Source organism: Aptenodytes patagonicus, chromosome 22 (assembly GCF_965638725.1).
Source record: "Aptenodytes patagonicus chromosome 22, bAptPat1.pri.cur, whole genome shotgun sequence".
Taxonomy (NCBI): Eukaryota; Metazoa; Chordata; class Aves; order Sphenisciformes; family Spheniscidae; genus Aptenodytes; species Aptenodytes patagonicus.
The window spans coordinates 5,550,333-5,575,145 of NC_134970.1; the positions used below are offsets into that span (position 1 = coordinate 5,550,333).

At 53.0% G+C, this 24,813-nt stretch overlaps 2 protein-coding genes across 2 annotated transcripts; both read right to left on the reverse strand.

The window, feature by feature from the left end:
- Window positions 1-931: 931 nt before the first annotated feature.
- Window positions 932-5,732, reverse strand: CDKN1A (cyclin dependent kinase inhibitor 1A). Its single transcript, XM_076358103.1, has 3 exons — window positions 5,676-5,732; window positions 2,939-3,349; window positions 932-2,391 (listed from the first exon to the last, which is right to left on the reverse strand). Exons 2-3 carry the CDS (start codon window positions 3,339-3,341, stop codon window positions 2,342-2,344), a joined length of 453 nt encoding a protein of 150 aa, XP_076214218.1. The 5' UTR covers window positions 3,342-3,349; window positions 5,676-5,732; the 3' UTR covers window positions 932-2,341.
- Window positions 5,733-17,588: 11,856 nt separating this feature from the next.
- Window positions 17,589-23,633, reverse strand: SRSF3 (serine and arginine rich splicing factor 3). Its single transcript, XM_076357805.1, has 6 exons — window positions 23,532-23,633; window positions 22,504-22,711; window positions 21,841-21,975; window positions 19,616-19,654; window positions 18,726-18,812; window positions 17,589-18,458 (listed from the first exon to the last, which is right to left on the reverse strand). The coding sequence occupies exons 2-6, from the start codon at window positions 22,707-22,709 to the stop codon at window positions 18,431-18,433; spliced, it is 495 nt and encodes a 164-aa protein (XP_076213920.1). The 5' UTR covers window positions 22,710-22,711; window positions 23,532-23,633; the 3' UTR covers window positions 17,589-18,430.
- Window positions 23,634-24,813: the final 1,180 nt, after the last annotated feature.

Below are 24,813 nucleotides of genomic sequence, written 5' to 3' on the forward strand. Positions count from 1 at the left end.
TCGGCGTGCATGGGTGTCACCCAATGCTATGGGGACAGGCAGATGCTTTAGGGAACCTCGGTTGAACGATGACACAACAAAATTGTTACCATCAAAACTTTATTTTCACTTGGATCCTCTGCAAAGCAGGCCATTTGTCACATTAACCACAACCTGAGCTCACAGTCCACATACAAGTCTTGCTCAGTCCTCGGAGGAAGCAGCTGACGGCGGAGGCATCCCTGACTCTCAGGGGATCTCAGCCCTGGCGTCCAGCAGTGCCATCACATGCTCTTATACATCCCTGTCCTACAACATGGGTCACCCTCACTGGCCCGGGCACCTGGGACCCCTTTAAAGGAGGAGTGGGGATATGACCAGCTTGCCTATGGCTAATGGCCACCTGCCCCACAAGACAGAGCACAAGTGGGGTCGGGAGTAGCAGCCTGGGGTCACAGTGGGGAAGGGGGAATGATGTGGGCAGCAGAGGAGCCTACATTCACACAGGGGTCCCGCAGTGAGACCCTGCACAGGTGATGGTGGCTTCTGCCAGGGATATGGTGGCAGCACCAGTCCTGCCCCTAGGACCACGGCACAGACAGCTGTCCCAAGGGAGTGGAGTTAAGCACAGGGGTTGCGGTGAGGTTTTGCCCCTCTCAGCCCTTGCACAGCTTTCCATCCCCCCTGCTTTGATGTTTCATGCTGCAGAGGAGTCCCCCAGGGCTGGGACAGCCCCTTCCCACAGCCAGCTGGGTGAAAAGCACGGCTGGGTTTGTGCTGCAGCCACCCCTGCTCCCAGCCAGCCCAAAGGCAGCTCCCAGCTCCGGGCTGCACCCCCAGAGTGACCCCTCAAGCCCCCAGAGCCAGGCAGGGACCCAGACCAGAACATCTTCCTCCCCACAGCCAGACCCTGCTCCCAGCACAATTATTTCCATTAACCCAGAGACACCAATTGCCTTACACAAGACAAGTGTTTATTCAGAGTTAACATTTATTAACAAACAGGTATTTCCCCTTTCCCCCACATGGGCTTAATAGCAATTTTTTTTATAAATAAACATTTAGTGCTGGGAGCTTGCCAGCTTCACTGACAGCAAAGTGCATCATGGTGCAAGGCGGGAGGTCGACCCTGTCCCTTTTCTGCCTGGGACCATCTTGCACCAGTTTCCAGAGTCCAAATCCAGCAGAGCAGGAGATGAACCCCATGAAAGTGCTGAGACCTGACAGTGTTGAGTCCTTCAAGAGCAGGGACTCATCCTTCAGCGCTGGGACCAAGCAGCCTTTGCTCCAGGACATCTCTTGGTCCCAGAGGCGACCAAAGCCCCTTGCTCTGCAGAGCCAAGTGAGGGTCCTCTCTCCCCCCAGCCCCAAAAGAGAAAAAGTTCAGGAAAAAAAGCTACAGTTTCATCTTTCAGCATCATCCTTGCTGGTGAGCAGGACTCCTTCCTTCCTAGAGCAGTCCAACATGGCCAGAGCAGGCAGCTCCCCAGCCTGGTGTCAGTGTTGAAGAAAGCAGGAACAGGACGGTAAACAGCACCACTCAACAAGCCAACAACAAGGTAAGAAAGTGGGGGTTTGGGTCAGCAGAGTCCAGGGGACCCCAAAGCCTCCCAGGCAGCATTGGTCCCACAATGAGCTCAGCGCTGGGGACCTCCAGCGGGTTTGTCACCATCTGCAGCCCATCTGATGGGTGAGAGCACCAGTGAATCACCCCGAGGACGGGCTGTCCAGGGAACAGCGTTTCCTCTTCCAAGCAGCCGTGGGAAGGAGCAGCCCCCCGCGTCACTCCGCTTCCATGTGTGGACAAGGGCTTGCCACCACTGGGTCCATCCTGCTGGGAAGAGGGACACCACCATGTGCCAGCAAACGGGGTGTCCTCAGGGTCAGGCTGTCCCAGGGCTCTACAATCCTTATTGGTGACCCTTTCTTAAGGATATCTGGTGCCACCAGGTGGCTGGGACACAAGTGTCCTCCATGGCCAGCCATCAGGCAGGAGAAGGACCACAGCTGGACAGCAGGATGGTGCAAGGATGATTCTTGGCCCCACCAACACAGGACAGAAGACACTCTTTCTTCTCTGCAGGCAGGACAATGCCTTAGTCCCACCGGGCCCATTTCAGTCCTCCTCCATCCCCTCTGTGGGGCTACAAGCCTCAACATGGGCTACTCCTATACATTGCACACAGTGAAGGTCCCTCAGGACCCCAGAGCTACTCATAAATAGGGAACTACAGACGCTACATTGCTTCATACAGACACCTTACACAGTACAGGGTGGGGGGAAAAAAGAGCCACAGACACCCCCAGGGCACATCAGCATCGGCAGCTGTCCCCGATGGCAGAGGAGCCGAGCACCACCAGGTCACGGCTTGGGCTTGTCAGGGACGATCCTCCGCTTGGAGCTGTAGAAGTCTGGAAGGCAGAAAGAGAGGATTGGAAAGTGCCTCCAGCCCATCAGGAGCAGTGGGGCAGGAAGAGGGAGGTGTCCCCAGGGAAGCACCCCAAAACCCAGCCCAGGTAGACTCCATTTTAGAGCCACCCATCCAAAGCCAAAGCATTCCTGGAGAGAAGAGCCTGTAGGTCTCCACCATCTCTTCTGTTTGGTCTCACCTGCACTTCCACCCCAACCCTTGATCTTAGAGGACAGGCTCAGGCCATGGGAACTCAGGGCAATGAACTATTTTGGGGCATCTTCAGCTGTAAAACCCACAAGCCCAATGTGAGCCCCCTGCCTAACCTCCAGCAACCAAAAGGCACCCAGTTTGCAGCCTTTTCCCCTTGAAAGATGGGCTCTGCTCTCCCAGGAGAGAGACACATGGAGGGTGGTCCCCTCCCCATGCCCAGGAGCCAGGCAGGGCCCTTGCACTCAAGTCCCCTCCATCCATCCCTACCAGAAAAGCCATGACACCAGCAATGCCACCAAGCATTCATGGAGTGACACCAAGCCTCCAGCACTCACCTTTGATGGTGGTCTGCCCACGTTTCAAGCTCTGTGGGGAACCAGCCCTGTAAACCTCCGAGCTCTGCTGAGACCCCTCGGGGCAAATCCTGCCAAGATGGTCCTCAGGGGGGACCTTGTGGACCAAGGAGCTCCTGCTCTCACTGCTGGTGACCTTGACCAGGCTGTGGACCTCCTGGGGCGGCTGCTCAGCCAGGAAGACCCTCTCCCACTTGAAGTGTCCTTCCAAGGGAGTCTCCGTCTCAAAGTTGAAGTTCCAGCGCTGCTGAGCTTCTTCCAGGTGTTGCTTCAACAGGTCCTCAAAGTCATTCTGGAGCTGGTGGTGGTCCACAGGGCCAAAGAGGTTCCTGCACACCTTGCTGCTGCATGGCATCTGCCCGGCCCTGCTCTGAGACAGGGGCATCGTGGTGGCTGGGAGGAAAGCAGAGCGAGTTACTGGGGTGTTGGGCAAGCCACGAGCAAGCCCAAGGGCTGGCACATTTGCTACCGGGGCAAAGCAGGCAGTAGCCAAGGTGGGACAAGCTGGGTTGGGCTCTGCAATGAGGCAGCTCAGAGGGGACCTCCATCTGCCAGCGCTCATCTTGGACTCAGACATTTGGGATTTTAGTGGTGTCTTGGGCAGAGGCTTGAGCATGACTGAGGTCAAACACAGCCTGATGCCATGCAGAAGGATGGGGAAGGTGCAAATGTTGACCTTCCTCATTCCTCCTCCAGCAGGTAAAGCCCTGCCGGGGCAGGGCACCTCGATGCTACCACTGGCTCCATCCACAGCCCCGCTGCATTCCCACTTCCACGCAGGCACAAGGCAAGTTGGCACATGGGCAAGTGAAGCAACAGGATGTTTTTCTGGCCAGTTTCTTCATCTCAAGAACCCAGGCCCGGTGGCAAGCAAGCCTTTTAAGCAACTGCAAGAACATGCCACAAGCTTGACCACTTTGTTAACCACCCTCCTTATCTGCAAGAAGCTGTTGGGTAACCGAAGACCCTGTTGTTTGTTTTTTCCCCAAATCGGTGCCAAAAGCCTTGACCTTCACAGTAAGTGGCTAAGCCTTCCCTTCCGAGCAGTCCTCCCCCTTACACACACGTGGGGCTAATGGATCCCTCGCGCCACCCGCGGTTACGAGGAGCCTCGTTATCAGAGCAAAGCAAACAACACTCTGGGATTTGACGGCTCTCGGAGCTAAGGCTTGACACCGCTTGGATAGCCGTGCTCATTAAATCTGCTTTTTAAAAAAAAAGATTCACAGAAATAAAATCCCCGTGTGCAAGACAGCTTTGTCATTGCCCACCCAAGCTGGGACCCCCAAAGCCAGGACCACAACAGACCCCCAGGCTTGCACCCCCCACCCTCAAACTTCCCCAGGAATGGGGTGCTCAGCCTCCTGCAGGGAAGATTTCTGCCCAAATTCAGCACCCCGAGCCCCTCCGGATCGCCTGTGCCGCATTACCAGGCACGCCGCCGGCACGGCGCTGCCAGTGGGCGGCTGGAAAGCCTCCAGCCTGGGGGCTGGTGGGGCCACGCTCTGCCCCCAGGGCCACCCCGACCCTCCACCCGGCCCCGCTCCCAACCCAGACTGAGCATCCCTGAGTAAAAATAGAAATCCAGCTTCCTATCTCCCGGCAGTCGGAGCACATAAACAGGGTGACCTCATTGCGAGGCAAGTCCCAGCATGCCCAGGCAAGCCCTGGCAGGTAGCAGGCAGGGGACATGTTTCGACACCCTGACCTGACACCCTTCAGCCCTCCCCGCCTGTGTCAGGCACCAACCTCCTCATCCTCGGGCCACCGCCATGCCCAGGTGCCACCCCAGAGCCCCACGCCTTGAGATAACAGCTTTGCCCTGACTCATGATTGCAGATTGCTGGAGCCACCAAATAGGGAAGGATGAGAGCCAGGTCACCGTCCCCTCCCGTGGGGCTGGTGTTGCTTTTGGCAGCCTCTCCAAAGCAAGAGCTTCAAGGTTTCCTGCAACCCAGCTGGAGAACCCCAAGACTTGGGCAAAGAGGTGATGCAGGTGCACGACTGCATTAAAACCTCACCCAGCCGGGCTGGGAGATGAAGGCACTCCCAAGGACAGACACACACACCCTTGACAACCCCACAGGCACCCGCGACACCCAGGACCAGTTACACCAGTCGGGAGAGGGCTCGGGGAGCAGGAGGGGCCGGCAGCACCCACACCCGGGGGTGGATGGAGCCGGCAGCCGATGTGACCCCGCGCCAGGTGCCTTCCCGGGGGAAGGCGCAGAGAACGCCCCGCTCATGACACCCATGAGCCCGTGGGGCTATTCCGGAGCCCTCGCGGGGAGCTCTCCGGATCCCCACCGCCGAGCGGCCGCCCTCGCCCAGCCCCGCGGGACGGCGGGCACGCAGGGATGCTCCGCGGCGGGGCTGCCCGGCCGCGCCCCGCACCGCGCCCCGCCGCCGCCGGGGGGCGAGCGCAGCCCGGCCCGGGGCTCCGCGCCCGCCCGGGGGGCTCCGGGGGCTCCTCACCGCCCGCCCCCCCGGCCCAACCACCCCCGGCCCCGCCACCGGGAGCCGGTCCCGCTCCCTCCCCCGCGCCGGGGACGCGGCCACCGGGGCGGAGCCGCCGCCCGCTCCCGCTGCGGCGCTTTCCCCGCTCCCCCTCCCCGAGCCGGGCACCGGCGCCTCCCCCGCCCCCCCGGCGACACCCCCCGGCCAGGGGGCAGGGAAAGGCCGGAGCCACCGGCCGCCCCGGCGGAGCCGCCGCACTCACCGTCGCGTCGCGTCTCCCGGCGGCCGGTGCCCGTCGCGTCTCGCCGCGCTTTATACCGGGGCGGGGCGGGGCCTCGCCGCTGCTCACCGCGTCGCCCGGGATTTCCCCCCCGCCCCCGCCCCGCCCCGGGAGCGGACCGGCCCCCGGGGCAGCCGCCTCGGTCCCGTGTCCCCGTCCCCGCCCCCATCCCGGTCCCCGTTCCCGGGAGTGCGCGCCGTCCCAGCGGTCACCGGGTGCGGGGACCCCCTTCCTAGGGAGGGTGCAGGGACCCCGCATCAGGGGATACAGGGACCCCCTTCCTAGGGGATGCAGGGACCCCCCCCTCCTATAGGGGATGCAGAGACCTCCCCATCACGGGGTACAGGGACCCCCTTCCTAACGGGGTGCAGGGACCCTCCCCATCAGGGGGTACAGGGACCCCCTTCCTAGGGGATGCAGGGACCCTCCCCATCAGGGGACACGGGGGTGCCCCATCGGGACACTCGGAGACCTTAGCAGCGCTTTAGCTGGCTGGAGGGAGGGTGCTCCACATCCCACCCAGGCTTTCCTGCCCCCCCCGGTCACTAGTGCAGAGGATTCCAGTGGGAAAGGGGGATAATGGATAAGGAAGGGGTGACTCTCTCTTGCCCTCGGGGGTGCCCACCTCAGAGCCACACCGGAATGATGCTCCCCTGGTCCCCAGGCACTGCCCAACCCCGTCCTGGGCTGCGCAGGCCGCCCCTGGCCTCTCCTGCCGGATTTTCTCCCTGAGGTCTGGCTCTGCTCTGCCAGCTGAACCCCCCGGCACCCAGCTGCGGCCAGAGAAAAGCGTTTTGGGAAGGATCTGCTGGTCTGAGTCCGGCAGGCACCCGGGCAGGGATGAAGAGGAGGAACAAGTCCGTGCATGTCCTGCAGGAACTTGCGGGGAGGATTTGGAGGGATCTGTGGTTTATCTGGAAAACGCATCCAAGTCCAGGCAGGAAGGTCTGAACCCAGGGCAGCTTCTGCCAGGCTTAAACTGCAAGGCCAGAGGGCACCTACCCCCTGTACTGCGGCAGGAGCGGGGTCAGCGGGTCCGTCTCTGCCCCGCGGCGTGAGAGCTGATGCCCACGGAGTCAGCTTACCCCAGTGCAAGGGGGGCCATATTCTGCAGCATCCTCCCAGCATGGCGTAAGCTGCCCGGGCACCTTGGACACCACGACTTGGGCAGCAAGGGTGCAAACGCGGTGCACTCCCGTGGGGCACAAGAAGGCGAGAGCACGCTTCCGAGTGACAAAGACCAAGTTAAAGCGGTCCCTTGGGAGTGCCAGGCACCCTCGAAGGCCCCTGGAGCCAGCAGGTGCTGGGGTGCCGAGCAGGACCCTTGGCGTGCAAAACACCCGTGCATTTCCCGGCTGGACCAGAGCTTCCCACCGGCCCGAGCAGCTGGAGAATATGTTTGGGCATGTTTGGCTGGAGCCTGCCACGCGCCGCAGCAGCATTTGCATTTGCCGTCGCCGGTCCCCCCTCCACGGCGCTGGGCCAGGCCAAGGTGCTTGTGTTTGGGTCGTGTCGGCTGTTCGTCCCCTCGGCTGCCTCTGGACGGGCGCGGTGGGACGGGGAGGAAAGGTGAAAGGAGGATGGGGAATGTGAAAGCATCCTAAATTAATATCGCACACTGCAGAAAATCCATCCCGGCAAAGCTGGGGATGCTCCCGAACTCAGCCTGTCTTGCTGTTCGTAATACGCAGGGAGAGGAGGGGGCGAGCTGGAACAGCCTTTCCTCGCAGGGAAGCTGTCGCTGATGTTTCCATGTGGAAATGATTTTTGCTCCTGGTTGCGAAGAGCAGCTTTTAGAGCCGCACTGCGGAGGGCTCGATGCGCTGCTGTGCGGTAGCGGATCATTGCCTCGCCAACCGCCAGCTCTGCTCCAGCTGCAGTTTGCTGGTTCGCTCCCTCTGGATGCAAGGAAGATGCGATCGGCACCGAAAGGAAGCCCAACGCTGTCCCAGCCGCAGCGCCGTGGGCGTCCTCCCCCGGTCAGCGCAGCCTCCAGCTGCGAGCCGGGGCTCTCAGATGAAGCAGCATTTACCAAGAGGATGCTCGCTGCTTAAACCAGCTCTTTTTTTTTTTCATAAAAGGCCCCCCCCCCCCCCAAATGCACAAAAGGGAATGGGACTGTCAAAACCGGCAGCTTTTTAAATTAGTGCCCGAAGTGGCAGAGGAAGGAGTGGCCTCGCTTGTGCAACCCACAGTGGGCTCAGCAACTGCTGATGCAAGAGCGAGGGATTAAAAAAGCAAAGTGACGCGAGATAACCCACCAGCCTGGCTGATGCGAGTATCCCCAGTTACACGGGGGATACGTTCCAGGGCAAAACCAGCCAGAAAATAAATCGGATGTAGGTTTTCCCTTAGGAAAGTAACTCTATAATTAGCTCTGTGATTTTTTTGGTGGGGTGGGGGTTTGGTCCCTGTGCCCCGGGATGGGGCGGGACAGGTTTCTGGCTGTTGCAAACTCCGCTCTCGCTCCCCTTCCTCGTGCCCCCGCGCCGGGAGCCGGGGAGCTCCAGCTGCGCGGCGTCAGAGACCTCAGCAAAGTGGGTTACTGGAAATGGGAAGTGGGGAGAGGAATGGCGTCAGGGTCTGGGTCAGAGAGTCCATGGTCAAGTCCGGAGTGGCATCGCCAGAAAAAAAAGGGGAGGAAAAAAGTGTGATTAATGCAGAAGGCGGTACAGGAACTGTAAAAAAAAAAAAAATCCCAAAGGTGACTCATGATGTTCAGCCCCAACAACACGTAGTAGGAGGAGGTCAGACGTGCGGGGCTGGGGACCAGGATCAGCGCCGAGGGCAGATGGGGTGTTTCCTTCGCACCATTTATAGCCACCCTGTCGGAGCTGTCACCTCTCCGGTCCCAGGCTCGCCCTTCCCGAGGGGTGTCCCAAACCCCCACCCGGGAGGGGTGTGATTGTGGGAGAGTCCGTCCTTGTAATTTGCTTGAAAAACCCATCCTAACGCCTGGAAGCAAAAGGAATATATTAAATGACTGCGTATTTCATAGCCTTCAAAGCAACCTTCTTCTCAGCACCAGGGGCACCCAAATACCGAGCGGCGGTCGCTGCCTCGGCCGGGGAGCCCTCGGGAGAGTTCCCTTCCCGGCGGATCTCCCCAGGTGGGTCCCGCAGATGCCGAGGGGAGAGGAAGCCACTGCAGACATGGATGCAAATACATTATTCATGGCGGGCAGAGTCGGTGCGTGACTCAGCCCGTCTTCAGCACCGGCACGGCCGAGGTTTCGTCAGGGGAACATGCCCCGGCACATCGCCTCTGACACCAAGTTTCATCCTCTCTGGGGACACGGGGAGCAGCATCCCCAAAAGCCAAGGGGACGAGGGTGGGAGCTTCGGCACGGAGCAGGGGAATGGTTTGAGTTGGGTGAAGGAATCAGGGTTCGGATGCCCCAGCCTTGGGTGAGAAGGTGGAGAATGGGGAAACGTGGCTCCGTGGAGCCACGTCAGGTAATCCTGACCCCAAAGTGAAGAACCAAACGTTGTGCCAAGGAAGGATCTTGGCGCGTTTAGTGGGAATCACACACTGAGGTCCAACCCATGCTCATAACAACTGTTTTAAATGCACGTGAATGCCTACGTGTAAGGATTTTACAAAGGCTGAATACAAAATGTCATTAATATATTTAAGCATGTTGACCTGGAAACATTTTCCCAGATAAAAACCTACCAGCGCCGACCGCAGAAACGAAGTGATCTGCGTGGTTCTTCACCCAGCCCTCCCCAGCAGCGAGGAAGGTTTGGAAATTTGGTGGTCGAAGGTGTACGTGAAGTGGGGTTTTTTTTGGGGGGGAACGCAATATTCCTGTTAGATCAACCAATGTAGGGGGAAGAAACAGCAAAGAGTTGGGCAGACGGGCATCCTTCAGGTCTTTCGGGCTGGAGGTGGCAATGACAGAGCAGGGCACACCGTGTTATTTTTCAAGGTGGGATAAACTCTGCAGAAACCTGAATTTCTGCCCAGGGAAACAACCTGAGAATGGGGGAACTACCCCGGGACCTCCACCCCAGCACGGAGAGCGGGGACGAGCACACAGGGTCTGGGGTTCAGTCCTGCAAAAAGCCCCATCCTACACCCCAAAGGTCAGACCAGGGCTGTCACCCACCTCTCATGGGGCACGGGGGTGACTCCTTCCCTCCTCGGACAGCCTTTACTCGCAAGAACACCCCAGGCAGGTGTGAAATCGCTCGGCTCAGGAAAGCAGATTGACGGGCACTCACTAGAGGTGTAAGAGGCTCTGCTGGGGACAAAGCCCCGAAACAAAGCCCTGCGTATTCAGGCAGTAAAAACCCTCTTCAGCAAGATTCAAATCTCCAAGATTTTTTTTTTTTTATTATCTCTACTAACAAGCTTTTTTCTTTTAAGTGGGAAACGTGAAGGCTCTTAATGAAACACTCACGCTCCAGCAAAAGTCTAAATGAACCCAGTGTTCGGCTGAATGGCGTTTATATCCCAGCGAAGACTGTTTTCCCATCAGCTCTTTGAAGTGCCCAATTAAGTGATTTTATACTAATAGGATTTTCCCAGGAAAGAAAGACAAGAATGACAAAACGCTGAATGCTTGATTAACTCTGCCCCTAAAAGAACTCGGATCGTGTTAATTGACTGTTTCCCTGCCATATACAGCCCTTGTTTGCTCCATTTATGAAGGCATTTTGATGAGACACCGGACCCAGCAGAGTGGAAATAGAGTCCCACCAAGCACAAATGGGGGATGAGACAGTCCCTAAAACAAGGCCTTTGCTTACTGGAAATATTCCTGGATGCGGGAGCCGGGCTATGAATCGGTCGCTTCATTCGGCCCCTCACTCATTTTCATCCAAGATTGTTTTTAGCCCCATTCATAGTCATTAACGTAATTGCTTCACTGACTTTCCATGAGCAGCTTGGAAGCTTTGTGGTTTGTTTTTTTTTTTTGCTGGCAGCAAAGGACCTCATTGTTCAGAGCCCGGCGAGGGCGGCAGGGAGTACCTGGCTTCGAACCTCGGGCTCGTTTGCCTGTTTATTTACTTGCTGCTTCACCTCATTGACTATGACCCGAGAGCAAGGCAGGACAGTGCAGACAGCCGGCACCCACGGAGGGGGCACAGACACCCCGCTGGGAACGGGAACGAACGGCTCCGGCCTTTTGCAAAGCTCCTTGGGGGGTATAAGGTCCATCCAAAATGTCCACAGGTTTTTTTTTTGCAGGCAGCTTTTCCCCTCAGGCACCTCAGCGAGGGCGGGGGAAGCTTTCTGCCGGGGTGGCAGTGGGCAGGGGGAGGACAGGGGCTTCTCCAGACCCACCGGGACCTTCCACGGCAGGATTCACCGCGTGGGTGGGAATAAGCAAGTGGAGCGTGGGGCAGAATTGCTCCTGTCCATGCGGCGTACGGGGTCTCCAGCCTTTGGCAGCTCTTGGTGCAGCCAGGCCCATGGGAAGCTGTCGACCGACGTAACTTCTTCCCAATGGACGACACGTGTGGCACAGTGCTGCTGACGAGGGATTTGCCTGTCAAATCCCACGGCTCCCCGAGCCGTGGCTTTGCTTGAAATCCACCGGGAGCACGATCTGGCTCTTTATAGCCATGCAGGAGAAGGAGGTGACTCTGGAGAGCTGTTGACTAATGCTTGCTCATGATGTGAGCTTTAAAAATAATCCCTGATTTGGCGGAGCGCACTCCGCCCAGAGCAGTCAGACACAAGTCTGTGAGGCAAGTCCCTCTGCTCCTGCTTGCGGAGGCAGCGACACCAAACCCCAAACCCACGGCTCTGGGAGACACGTGCTTGGCCCGCTCGCCCACCCCGGCGCCCGCCGGCACTGCCAGGCGGTGGCTCACTGTGTGTCAGCGTCTCCTGGGATCTCCCCGCTCATGGCACGTGTTTCGGGAATCCTGTCACCCCGGGTGAGCACAGGCACGGGGTCGTGATTCACTTTGCCCTCGTGCTGGGGGGCGAGGAGCGGGGCTGGGTGTGGGGCAGAGGAGAGGGAAGGGGCAGAGGCGGGGGCAGATCGACCCCATGGCACCGTAAGTAAAGGGATGCCTGAAATGGCATCTGTAGGAGGGTAGTACCCAGACCACACGCCACGGACAGACGGCCGGCCGGCTGTCTTGCACGGCGACTCGTGCTGGTGCGGAGCAGAGGTAATGGGAGGGGACAGCTGCGTGTGTACAACTTCCAATAAAGCCATCGGTAATGATATGACAGCCGCCACCTAGACGCCGGATTAAGGGTCAATTGCACTTTCCTTTCTACGTGTCGGTCATGCTCAGCAGGATTTCCTGGAGCTGGGGTGAAGGAGCAGCTTTCACCCCACACTGAACCTCCGCTGGCCTTGACACCGAACGCTGGCACAGAGCTGTGCCAGACCTGGCGATGGGGACGGGCACGGTCCACGCACCGTGCTGGAGCTCTGCTCGGTTCCACCAAACGGGGATCCGAGTCAGGGAGTTCCAGGTGCCAATATAAAACCTTCTGCTTTTGGTTTCAGCCTGCCTCGCTGGTTTCTCTGCCTCGCCTGTGAGAATCCACGTTGCACCACGGGAAGGAAATTTCCTGAATCTCGGAGCTGCTGTCAGTAGGGCAACAGAGGCTGGAAACACGTTAAAAATGTCCCATACGTCACCCGCCAGCGGCGATGCTGCACCAGAGCCCTCCTCATCCTCCCGTACCAAATCTGGGCTTTGTAGACCGAAAGACTTATAGATGACCAACTGTAATATGCCATAAAGAGGGCAGGAGGGAGACAAAGAGGGAGAGGGAGGTCGTGAAACATGAAAACCTGAAAATGTCTATAGGTCAAAAAATACCCCACCGGTCCTTGTCAAACCGACCCTGTGCTGGGAAAACTCCTGACTCCAAATCTGGCGAAGAACATTCAACCACGAGTTTTTGAGCAGGACGTGTCAACCAGGCAGCTAGAAGAATTGCTATTGGCAGGAGCAGCAGCGTGCCACACCTGAAGCCTATCTCTCTAGCTGGGGCAACCTCCTCCCAAAAAGTTTATAATAGTAATGCATGAAAAGCTGATCAATCCACCATTTGCTAGCACCAGGAAGCACGGCACCCAGTCCAGCCAGCGGGTGTCCTGCAGTGACCGACCGCGTCTTAATGCGACAGCAAATAATGTCGGCATTAGTCAGAAACGAGTGACTGCAAACATTTTATAGCAAACACTGCGAGCCCTCCGTCGGCAGTGGTGGGGGAAAGGCTGGGCGGAGCGGCGGGGCTTCCTCGCAGAGACGGCGCTGGATGTTGCTGAATATTCATGGGCAAAGCAGCCTCTGCGCGCGGTGGAGATAACGCTTCTCTCACAGCTGGCAGTAGCGATCTTCCAGCCGGCTCCGAAGTGACACCCAGGGTGACATGGCGCCCCACCCTGATACCACTGCTCCACCCTGATACCGTGGCTCCCGACGGAGGGCTGCGGCTTGCCAAGGGCCTTTCACACCACGGCGTACGTTGCCGGGCTGCTTTGCCGCCGGTGGCGGGCAGCGGTGTGGTGTCCGCACGTGCTATCGGTACATCACAACCTGTCAGCGCGCTTGCGTGTTGTCCAGCAAAGTGCCCAAGGACAGGACGGTCTGACTCTGACTGTAGCAGGGTGAATCCTGGGGTACCACGGGCAGGTTGTGGCATACCACCACCGAAATCGGTGGCGGAATCTAGCTGGGAAGGAGGTACGTTTCCTTCTTCCGATTGGGATTACTCCCACAGAAAATCTGACAGCTAAAATTACTTTGAGGACCGAGCAGAAACACCACTCGAGCCAACGTGAAGATTTGGTCAACTAAAAGTTATGTCAGCTACTAAATTATTAAATAATAGATGAATGAATCACTTGGGAACATAGCGTTCTTATTGCATAGTCTATTTTATATTTGTCTGGATCTTGTGTTTATTTTAGTCCCCAACAGTATTTGTTTGAAGGGCACTACCAGAATGTAACTCATGGTAGTGCCTCAGTGAAACTTCAGAAATGAAACAGAAAACTGAGACAGTGACAGTGTTTCTAGGAAGCCAGAACCCTTCTTGCGTGGGCTGGCAGGCTGGGGTGCTGCTTCAGCCTCAGCGACTGCTTCACTAAATGACTTCAATAGCTGCCAGGTGAAAACTGTCTTTATTTTGCCTATTTTTGGCAGGTTGAGGTGCGAAATTGGAGCTAGCTGCATTTCAGCAACAGGGAAACTGAGACCCGCCTCTTTATGGCAGGCCTCGGGTGCTGTGCTGTCACCTCGCTGTGCGGGATCTAAGGTCGAACCGGAGCAACTGGAATTGCACTTCTGCCCTTCGGCCTTCTGTTTGCAAAAGGGGTTGATGCTCCAGTTTTTTCACTTTTTTTCTTTTCTAGCTAAGCAACGCTGCGCTACATCAGCACCAGAGTAGGACGTTTCATGATAGCAACTGTAGCTCGGGTTTTGGGACAGTTATTTCTGGGGAACGATTTCAACACGGGTATGGGGACAGCGATTAAAACCAGCAGAAATCGGAGAGAGTTTGTCAAATGTTCAGATGCTTCGTGGACCTTTACGTCAGGAGACATTGTGGCCTCTTGTGGTGATGGGATCATGAGCAAAAGAAAGTAAAACTGGAAACTGAAGAGGGGTCACATTAACAGCAAAAGAAAAAAGCTGTAGAACTGCTAGGGCACTCGTCGCTTCCAGCGGTGAATTCTGCCGACAGGTCCCCACAGAAGCACGTAGCCGTTCAGAGGGTAAGAGGCGCAACCTGCCCTTCCAGGCAAGGCTGGCTGCTGCAGGAAGACCCAAGGGCACGGTGCAGCGTCTCTCACGCCTCCTTTGACTCCAAACCGAAAGAAATGCAAAGACCGAGAGCATGAAGCATGCAAGTCATTTTCTATCAAGAACGTATTTGAGTTCGTGGTGTGACTGGAGTACGGAATAGCACAGCTCCAGCAACATGTTCATTTTGGAGGTGAACTGCAGCAGCTCCCCAAACATACCTGAAACACGATGTGGGTAACTAGAACCACTGTCGGTGTTCGGTAAGATTGCGGTTTCTCACCCAGGCACGACCCTGGTTAGCTGGACCTGTCTGAGGGTCGGTGGAACATATCCCATTGAAAGAACGAACGTATTTAACCTCTCCATTTTCCGTTTTAAGTGCGAGGCACATTCTTAAAATGATCTTCTCTGCCATAAACAAAGAGCAGCATGTACATAAAAAGAAAAAAAAAAAAATCCCTTTCTTCGCAAAACCATTTGCACACAATACTCTCCCTAGGGAGAGTGTGAGAAAAGAACAAACCGCACATGAACAGAGGGTAGTTATGTCGTTTAACGCGCTGCTGGGATGCGCTTAGATACTGCGCTGATGAGCGTCTGAGGCACTCAGATGGTATTAACCTCAGGATGCTTCTGACAGGGAAAAGCAGAGGCAGCTAAACCTCTCCCCGAATTAGAAACGCAGCTGAACACCTTTGTGTGAGTACCATGAAACCGGGCCCTAAAACAATTTGAATTGAAAGTAGCAGACAGAAGAGATTCCCCCCATCACTCGGGAGCCTTCAGAGCAGGGCTGTCGCTGAGGACGGGGTGCGAGCCACCTAGTTCTGCCAAGGAACCACTGGACAGCGTCCGTGTGTCCTCTTCTGGCCAGGACAGATTGCTTAGCGGCTCTTCCTGGTTTAAGAATCTTTGGGGAAAGGTGAGGGATGTTCCTGGCCTTCGGAGGTCAACACAAACATCTCCTCATAAATTTAATTTGAGAGCAGACTTTTCCAACACAAGCCACAATGCTCTACCCGTCAGTGGTGCTCCCAGGCTGGTTACCCTCTTACAGAAGCAAACTGGAAGCCTGAAATCCGAGAATGTGTTGCTGCATTAAAAATAACGCTTGCTAATTGTACCCTGGGAGAAGGGCTGTACCCGGCCAGTATTTATACATTTCCCATCTTTCTCTAGAAGTTGCTAATTTTGTTCCCCATCAAAAAGCCACCTGATTACATAAAACCAGTAGTCTGCTGTGAGACAGCAGTTCTGATCCAGCCTAAGGGCCAACTTCTTCATTCAGCTGAGGAGTAAAATATGAAGCAGAAACCTGAAACTGATAAATATTCCCAGTTCTGCAGACTCCCTTGTGCACAAAACCCACGACCTGCTTCCCTGCAGCGTACACCATCTCTAGCGCTTCAGATTTCTCACCCTCCTTTCCCCTCGGTAGCTGAAACTGCTGAAGGCTACTTGTACCCCGCCGTTCCCTCCCCCCCACGTAACCGCAAGAGGAACCAACGTGCCAGCAGAGAGGCTGGCTCCCAGGCAACGAGAGCTGCAATCCTTCCACAAATCAAACCCTGGTAGAAGCGCGTATTAAAAAAGGGAACACAGCTGTGTGTGGCACATGATATCATCTCAGCCCTTAGCTGCCTTTCATCGAATACAAACATCCCCAGAGGAGTTGGTCTGTCAACATTTTGAGACCAAACCCGATTCGGAATCAGCAGGACAGGAGCCCCATCCGGCTGATGAGGCCACCCCGACCTCTGCCGGGGAGCCGCGACGGTGCGCGGCAGCAGCCACTGCACCAGCAGCCTCAGATCCCCATCTTGGCTGTGAGCCCGACACTTCCTACGCGCCCCGGCTGACGTAGAAGCCCCGCTTTCCCGAGAACACACAGCGCAGACTAAACCGCCCAGCTCTACGCCAAGGGCTACAGGTCGACTGAACTTCTACCCCGAGCGGCAGCCGCTGGTCTACCAGCGGCAACCCCCTGTACAGCGGGATGGATCATCACACAGAAGTAAACTCATCAGGCCCAAGAGGCTAGGAGCAGAGATAATGTATTTTTCTGTACCTCTTAAGCTCACCGCGCTCCCAGTTTAAGATGATTTTGGGCCGCGCGTGCCTTTTGCACCACCTGCAGCCTTCCTGCTTTCCAGCGAGCACAAGGCTGGTTATGCTCATACCACAGCGCGCTGTTTGGGCCAGGGGCCGTTAAACTGCTAGTCAAGAGAATCACAGAATCACTTCGGTTGGAAAAGACCTTTAAGATCATCAAGTCCAACAGTAAGTAGCACCGAGCAGTTAAAAAAAAAAAATCAATCAAGACACTGTACCTCAGCAGCCGAGACGGTTACACCTCTGCCCCAGCTGCTGACTGACAAACCACATATTGTCCTCGCTCCCCTTCCACACACAGCCTTTCCAGGCAGCGCACTAAGCAGCAGAATTTCTTTCCATTATGGCTTTGCCATCATCTTGTCCCCGCCTGGATACCACAAGTGAAGGAAATTAAACCACAAGGCTGTTCAGTACGATGGATTTAATCTAAAACGCACACGATCGAAACTGATGTAGCTCATCTTCTCTTGGATACAGGAAAAAAAGGAGCCGTTAAAGGCAGTTTAGGAGCTCCAACTGCATGGTTGGAGCCATGCCACGGCTTTACACTCCGAGTGAAATCTTCATGCAAAGCTTCAGTTTACAGACCAGCAATTTCAAAACTGACAGATAGGGAGAATACCTTAAGTGTTGTTACCGACCCACATCCAGGACGCAAAAAGTGGTGTGAACCTTTGAATCTCGGGCTAGTTTTCCGAGTAAGCCTTCTGGAGCTCACCATTGGGCAAGAAAGCAAGCTAGCACCACTAAGCTCACCCAGGCTGCATCTGTAATGCCGGTACCAGATGGCAGTGACGGAACGCGAGGCCCTGCCCCTCGCCGAGGTGCGCGATGGCATGGAGCACAGCTGCAGGCAGCAACCTGCCACTACAGCAGCGTTTGGACATTTACTGTTGCAGGTGTGTTCCAGTGAGATGTGGCAAGTGTAATTCTACTCTGTACTGAAGAGCGTGTTGAATTTGCACCGAGTTGCAGCACAAGACCCAAGCGCACGTTCTGCAAAGCGCATGTATATAGCGGGTACTCAAGTCAAATACTAAACAACAAGTTGTAACCAAAACTTTAATCCCAAGGATCTCACAAAAGACATTTTACAAGTGACATGAAAATTCTTGTACAGTAAAGAAATGTTTAATTCATAACTTTTACAATGTACCATTACACACTCAACACATCCACTCCAGTTGTCAGTTCTGCTGTGTATTTGGTCTACTCACAAGGTTCTGGAATAGATGGTCAATCAAACAATCATGTTTAAGAAGTACTCTAGTCACATGAAGTACAAAACCAACTGACCCTACGGCTAAAAATTTATATTTCACATAATATAAAGTAGCTCAGTTCCGGGTAATGGAAGTCAGAACTAGAGCTCTGGATAAAACTGCAGCTCAGTCATTCCCTTCACACGCCACTGGCTCGACGTTCCTGACTGTTTCCGAGAACTGTACTATGAAGCATCTACATCTCGTTCTGCACAGACGAACACCGCTCACAGCCACGCTTCCGCAATGAACACATCTTCATTGCATGCTTCTTTCCAAAAGCTGAATCCCAGCAAAACATACCCCAGCATGTCACAACCAGAAACATTCTTCTATCTATGTAAGACAAACCAATTACCCATTCAACGCAAACAAAAAGTTATGTGTAATGGTACACTGTAAAGTGATTAATATTACAAATCATATGATCTGCTCAGAACCATATACAGATTCACATCTTTACATTTGCCACCTGTTACAAGATACAAGGAACAAAGCAAGTTCAACAGCTAAAACATTTTAAAAATGCACCAAGCTTTATGAAGTTTCAAAACAAAACAATGTTCTGTACATACTGCTCCTGTCCTCAGATCTAACGACTTCCTGTACACAGCTCCTTCTCACAGTCCTATTTCCTCTCATTTGACCTGGAGCGACTGAAGAAGAAAAGACACGTTAGTATCCAGGTGCCAAGAGCAGCAGATTTCGCTTCAACCCCCCCAGCCCAACTCAGTAGATGACGTTTAAGCATTTTAAAAATACTGTTTAATAAAACCGAGTATTTAATTCTTTAAGATAAAGAACATCGGTAAGGAACTAGAGATGATTCCCCACCACAACCTATTTCAGTATTACTAAGACATGGAAACAGTCATTTTTACAGATTTACTCAAAATGCGTAACCACTGTAAGACCCATCCTACCTGCGAGACCTGGAAAAGGAACGAGAAGGCTTGTGATTCCTCTCCCGTGAGAGTGATCTCTCTCTTCTTCTGTCTCTGGAGAGGGACCTGTTGAAGATTACAAAGCAAGATGATTATGGTGCCAAAGCAAAGCTGAGCTCATTAGGTTAACAAGGCTATCTGAAGAGCTTCCCTTCAGGAAGTTAAGGTTTTCAACTATTCAACCAGGGGAAACCCGTTAAAGATTACGGCATTAGCCTTTCCTTCAGGTAAGAATAATCAGCTTGAGCCATACAACTCAGCTTAAGTCGTGTTGTAAACAGGCACCTATTCCTATGCAGCAGTTTAAATCTGTTCTGAGTCAGACTGCAAGTGACCGTGCCTCCGCCTACACTTACGCATCCCGTACAGCAATGCAGCACCCTGTGCTACAAGAACGTAAAAATCACCTATAAACCCTGGAAGCTTCAAAGATCCCAACACAAAACAGCGCTATACCGCTGTGTCATTACCACCTAACGCTCTGCGGTGTGCGACAGCAGAACACGCTCACTATGTTTCTTACCACCTGTACTCGTGGCTCACAGTAGCTGGAGGAAGAGTAGCACATTAACACAGAAACTTTGTGGGAAAACTGGCAGGAACCTTGGACAGCTGCAGAACAGAAAAACTAGTTCCCTCCATTCTTAATATCCTTCAACTGATGACCCTGGAATCCCAAATAGCTGTGTAAACAGATTAACTCCAGGCGAGCAATATGATGGAAGCAAACCCATTTCTCCCTCTTACCGACTACAATGCCTACCCTGGAGTCTATTAATGCATACAGACAAAAAATTAAGCTGTTTCTGTTTGTTTCTTTTTAAACCTCCTGGACAAAGTGGTCCAGGCTGTAATTAACTGATGCATACCTGCTGCGGCTACGAGAAAAGCTTCTCCTTCGCGGTGATCTAGAACCAGAAAAAGAAATGTGAGGCTTTTTATCAATTCTTTCAGCATTAACGGGGTGAGGCATTTCCCAACTTGTCAAACTCACTGTTGGGCCCAGGGAACGTGCCAAGAATAACTGGCATCCATCATCCAGTAAAAGGCATGGAAAGATTAGGCAGTAAAACAAAGCTCAGTGTGAACAGCACGTTTCCAACCACGAATTCACTTTAACTAAGAATGCTTCATAGCAGAGTTGTCCAATGCAACACTTTCCATTTCAACTAAATACACTGCCCAGAACACCACACCAAAGTCCCACAAGTGGTTCCAAAAAAAAAAAAAAATAGCACAGACCAAATGTTTTGGAACCCATGCAAGCCAAAAAGGTCCATGACAAGACATAAGAGATACCAAGTGGAAAAAAAGTGAAAATGCGCTCAGTGTCAATATTGATAATGCCATTAAGTGCTACATTAGAACTGCATATTTGTGATTGTCATTTTTAATGCCATAGAGTGTGTTTAGACTATTTTCTTTAAAAAAAAATAAAAAATAAAAATAACCTTAGCTCGGCCCAGTTCATCCCAAAAAGTAATTGTTTTAAGTTTTGAAAACTGTTAGTAAAACCATTTAAAGGTGATAGGATTTTTCTGGCAAGGAAAAGCTAAGTTTGTTAGAGCTTTATTAAAAATTTAGTTTGGCATCTCACATGCAAATATACTGGTTTTTTACGTTATTCACAGTGTAAGAGCTTCCATATCACCCTTAAAAGTTTTCTCAAGCAACATATGTACGTTACCACTCAATTATGCACAGCCAGCCTTTGATTGAGAAAAGTAATTACTTATAAGCCGCTTACTCCTTATTTTAACCAGCAGTAAACTGTATAAGCAGGAAAAACTTACTAGTTTTTGGTTTCAACAAGCTAGAAATGGTGAGGTGAGGCTGCCGGACTGACTGCCAAGAAGAATTTGCTGAAAAGGTTTTGCCAGATGTTGCGTTGTATTTAGTTGGTTGGCGAAGGGGGTGTTGTGGATTTTTCCTGCTTTTTTGTTAGCCGAAGGCTGCTGCTGTAGTTGTTGTGAAGACATTTGGTAAATAAACAGCTGAGCTGATTGGCCGGGAATGTGTGGGCGGTCGAGGTGGCTGCTGCCGATTTGGTTAAGGTTGGAGAGAAGGCTGAGAGAAAACAGCATGCTCGGGAACCAAAGGGCGGTGCAACCTGACGACTGGCCATGCCTGGGTCATGTGAAACGACACCAGCCAAGCTGAATGGGGCGCGCTGGTCACATGACGCTGAAAGGGCTAGTTGACTGGCTAATGCAGACTCAGAGGGTGGTGAGAAGAGACATGATGGTGACTCTGTAACGGGTTCATTTTTATTAATAGATGGACCAAAAAGCATAAAAAAAATGAAAAACAAGCCATCAGTACAACCATCTATTAGCTAACAAATACTCCTAATGTGTTATTTTTCAACAGCAAAAGGGTAAGCTTGAAACCCTGACTTGTGAGGACTTCACTCACCTGCAACAGGTAAATTCAGTCCTGCAAAAACCACGTTGCAGACTTAAACCGCCAGACAAGCTAGTCTGGGTCCAAGAACGTGTCAGTTACCAAAAATCCTGCTATATTTTAGAGCTGGGTTTGCAAACCTCAAGTGACAGGATCGTCACACGATGTTTTAATTCCAAACTAACACTAAAGTGTAAAGATTCTAGATGTTTAGAGCAACTGTTACTTGATCTATTATTAAACAGCTGCCTACTTGGAAAGTATTTAAATTGTGCAAACAAAGCGGAGAAACACATCTGTATGGAAATGCTAAGCTGCTGTATGTCATGTTTTGCCATTATGGAATAAAGGAAAGGAACAGCCTAAGTTGAAGTATGGGGAAGAAAGGGAAAGTGTGACTAGAAGATGAGCAGATTTTAGGAGGAACGAGGGTAAGTCCAGGATAGAGGGCGCTGACTACCAACTTGCACAGTGACCTAAGGACAAAAGCCAACATTCAACACAACTTAAGTTCACCTCGATTTTGTGGGGTTTGGGTATTTTTTTTTTTTTTTTTTTAGCATTTGCCATCTCCAAATTGTGATCAGATAGATGAATGTTATCCATCAACATGCTTTTAAAAAGCCTGCTTCTAGGATGCTAAGTGGTAACAGTGCCAACAGCTCTACGAGTGTACTTTGACCTAGAGTACCTGCGACGAGGAGGAGGACTTCTTCTGCGATAGTCATCTCGAGGACGCCTGCCCCAGGATGGAGGTGGACCACGGTTCCGACTCCGTTTCTCACCATTGGAGAGCTCCACTCTGACACGACACCCACAGAGAGTTCTGGGAAAAGAGACTGACATCAGTTAGCACGTCTAGGGACAAGTCGGCACGCAGAAGAAAACCTACAGAATCAAGACAGGGAAAAGGAATAGACAACAAGGGGAAAAACATCCTGTGTATATACATTAGTCAAAGTACACAGTATTCAGAATCTAAAAAAGTAGACTCCAGCATGACAGATAAAACATTTGGCCGTTTCTGAAAGCTTGCCATGCTATTAAAGCGGGCAGAGAAGGAACCAAGGAGAGCCTCCATGATCAGTTTTGTCTCTTTACAGTAACACCATCTTGAATTTAACTAATGCGCACCAAGACATCCGAGTCACATCTAATGTGGGAGTCCGGCTCCAAAATGTAAAATTACATTAGGACAGACTACCCTTATGCCACTGTACAAATAAATATTGCATAACAAATGTGTCAAGTCCTTGGTTTTGCCAGTTGAAGCTTCCCAATTTAAGCTGTCTCACTACCCACAATTTCTGGTATTTTCACCAGGCAAGCCGAACACGCGAGAAGCACATTTTACCTTCCATCTAGTTCTCTTACTGCATCAGCTGCATCTCGTGGATCTTCAAATTCCACGAAGGCAAAACCAGGAGGGTTTCTTGCCACCCATACACTGCGCAGTGGTCCATAGTAGCCAAAAGCTCGCTCTAATTCAGTTTTGTTGCCATTGTTTCCAAGGTTACCCACATAAACCTTGCAGTCCAGCGGACAAGAGTCACGATGCATTGCTAGGACAAAAAAAAAAAAAAAAAAAAGCTCATATATATTTAACACACAGCAAGTGTTTATTCACTTACAAGGGAAGTAATTCTGTTGGTTGCTTTTCCCAGAAACTTCAACAGCGATGTGATCTGACATGATAGAAACATCAACCTGTGTGGAAGGGGTGGTGGCGGAAGGACAGTGTTCAAAACCAAACACAAAAGTTAGCTGCTATATCGTAATCGTGATTAAAATTCACTATTTCAGGGAATTCCGTTTACTTTTAAGGCCCCCAACTTTGAAGGGGAACTTTGCGCCCCTCTCCCCTGCCCCTGGGTTACAGCGGGGGCCGGGCCTGCAGGGGGAGCGCTGCGCGAGAGAAGGGCTCCATTGTTCTCGGAGCGGGATTCGGGGGAAGCTGCACATGCCGGGGGGAGAAGCAGCGCCATCTCCGGCAGAGGCCACGCCGGGAGCGCTCCGGGAATCCCTCCAGAGCGTCTCCTCAGCGCTGCGTGCGCGGCGTGAGGAACCAGCGCTGCCCCGGAGCGGGCGGGAAGGCGCCACACCACCCCCGCGGCACCTCCCGCCCAGCCGCACCTCGCCTCACTGGCCACAGCCGCGGAGAAAAGGCGGCGAGCGGGCTCTTCAAGGCAATCCGTAGCCTACCCGCCTTCTCCCCGCCCGGCTTTCCTCAGCCTGGCGGCAGCCACCGCCCGCGGCCCAGCTTTACAAAATGGCGGCTGCTCTTTGTTTGCCGCCACCGGGCCCCGCCGCTTCCATCCGCCCTGCCGGGGACCGAGACCGCGGGTGCCGCCTCCCCCCGCCCTCCGAGGTGAAGATCCTCACCGATGCTAAGAGGGAGGGCGCGCGAAGGGAGCCCGCGCTAAATTCGTAGCCGACTCGACCCTCAACGAGACTCCCGCTCCGCTTTTCCTCACCGGACAAAATGGCGGCGGGCGCTTACCCCGCCCGCCGTTATATACAGGCAGCCCGCTCCCACGTGACGCCAGCCGACAGCAAATCAGAGGGCGCCGCTCCGCTGATTGACAGTTCGCTTCACCCCGCCGCCTCCGCGCGGCCCCAAACGGCAGCGGGCGGGCTTCTCGTCCTCCTCCGCGACAACGGCGGGAGCCCTGAGGCCGCTTCTCAAGCCGAGACCTTCCCCTCCTCTCACCCAAAACTGACGATCGAGGGAAGAGACTTCAGGTCCCTGAAATCAGGAAACGGCAACACACGCAAGGAGGCTCTTTTGCTGGCTAAAAAGGAAAAAGAAGGTTTTCTTTTCTTGTTTCTCTGACCCAGCGGGATACATTCAGACCGTGGTTTTTAAGCATCATCCCCTCATCAAGTAGGGTTTTGTGTGTATGAAAGCTTCGATTCACTAACGGCCATTTCTCCCCATGGGCAGGGGCTTTAAATAAATGTGTTGAGCAAACCGGTGTTAACCCATAGTTTTTGGTAAGTTTTATGTCTGGGCTTCTGCCTACTGAGGCACAAAAGAGGGAAGTGATTTTTTTCAGCACTCAATAGAAAACAAGAAGATTTGAACCCAGGAATTTTAGTTACAGAAGGCATTGTTAGTGGTGTTGACGTGCTTTACTAACCCCTCATTCATTTAGCTAGGACGTAAAACATGAGTTTTAACATGAGTTAAAGAAATAACTTGCTCCAGAGGGGTTGCCTTAGATAACAAACCTCTTGGTTTGGGTTATCAGGTAATGTGAGAAACCCATCCAAGGCTGTTGCTGCAATAACTTCCCAAAATGTCCCTTTGCAGCCTTATCCGTAAGTTGTGTTTAATCCAGACTTTACCCTTTTGACTTGGGCCAGACAAGACAAATTTATCTGGTACAAGTATAATTAATAATACTTTGAGTAATATTATATGTGATAAGGCATTCTGAGTACAAATTAATGCACATGCACTGTTTTCTCCAAGCAGGAACTGTGCAGAGGTTGGGGCGTCCTCAGTCTACTAGAGTTGTACCAGCATGTAAAAAAAAAAAAACAAACTGGAATTAAAGACAACCAGCTGGTATAATTCATTAGAATTTTCCAAAATCTTTTGCAGCATCCCTCATTATTTTTAGAAGTCTCTTCTTAGTAAAATCCTCCCAAGGGTCAAAAT

Bases quoted from the DNA above. Each gene is read 5' to 3' on its own strand.
- SRSF3 (XM_076357805.1), bottom strand. From the start codon at position 22,709: ATGCATCGTGACTCTTGTCCGCTGGACTGCAAGGTTTATGTGGGTAAC. The intron at 18,813-19,615 runs GTATGCATCAGT...AATCTTCAACAG, and splicing joins TTTTCTCGTAGCCGCAGCAG to GTCCCTCTCCAGAGACAGAA. The intron at 18,459-18,725 runs GTAGGATGGGTC...TTTCTTCTTCAG, and splicing joins TCCTTTTCCAGGTCTCGCAG to TCGCTCCAGGTCAAATGAGA.
- CDKN1A (XM_076358103.1), bottom strand. From the start codon at position 3,341: ATGCCCCTGTCTCAGAGCAGGGCCGGGCAGATGCCATGCAGCAGCAAG. The intron at 2,392-2,938 runs GTGAGTGCTGGA...TCTGCCTTCCAG, and splicing joins TGGGCAGACCACCATCAAAG to ACTTCTACAGCTCCAAGCGG.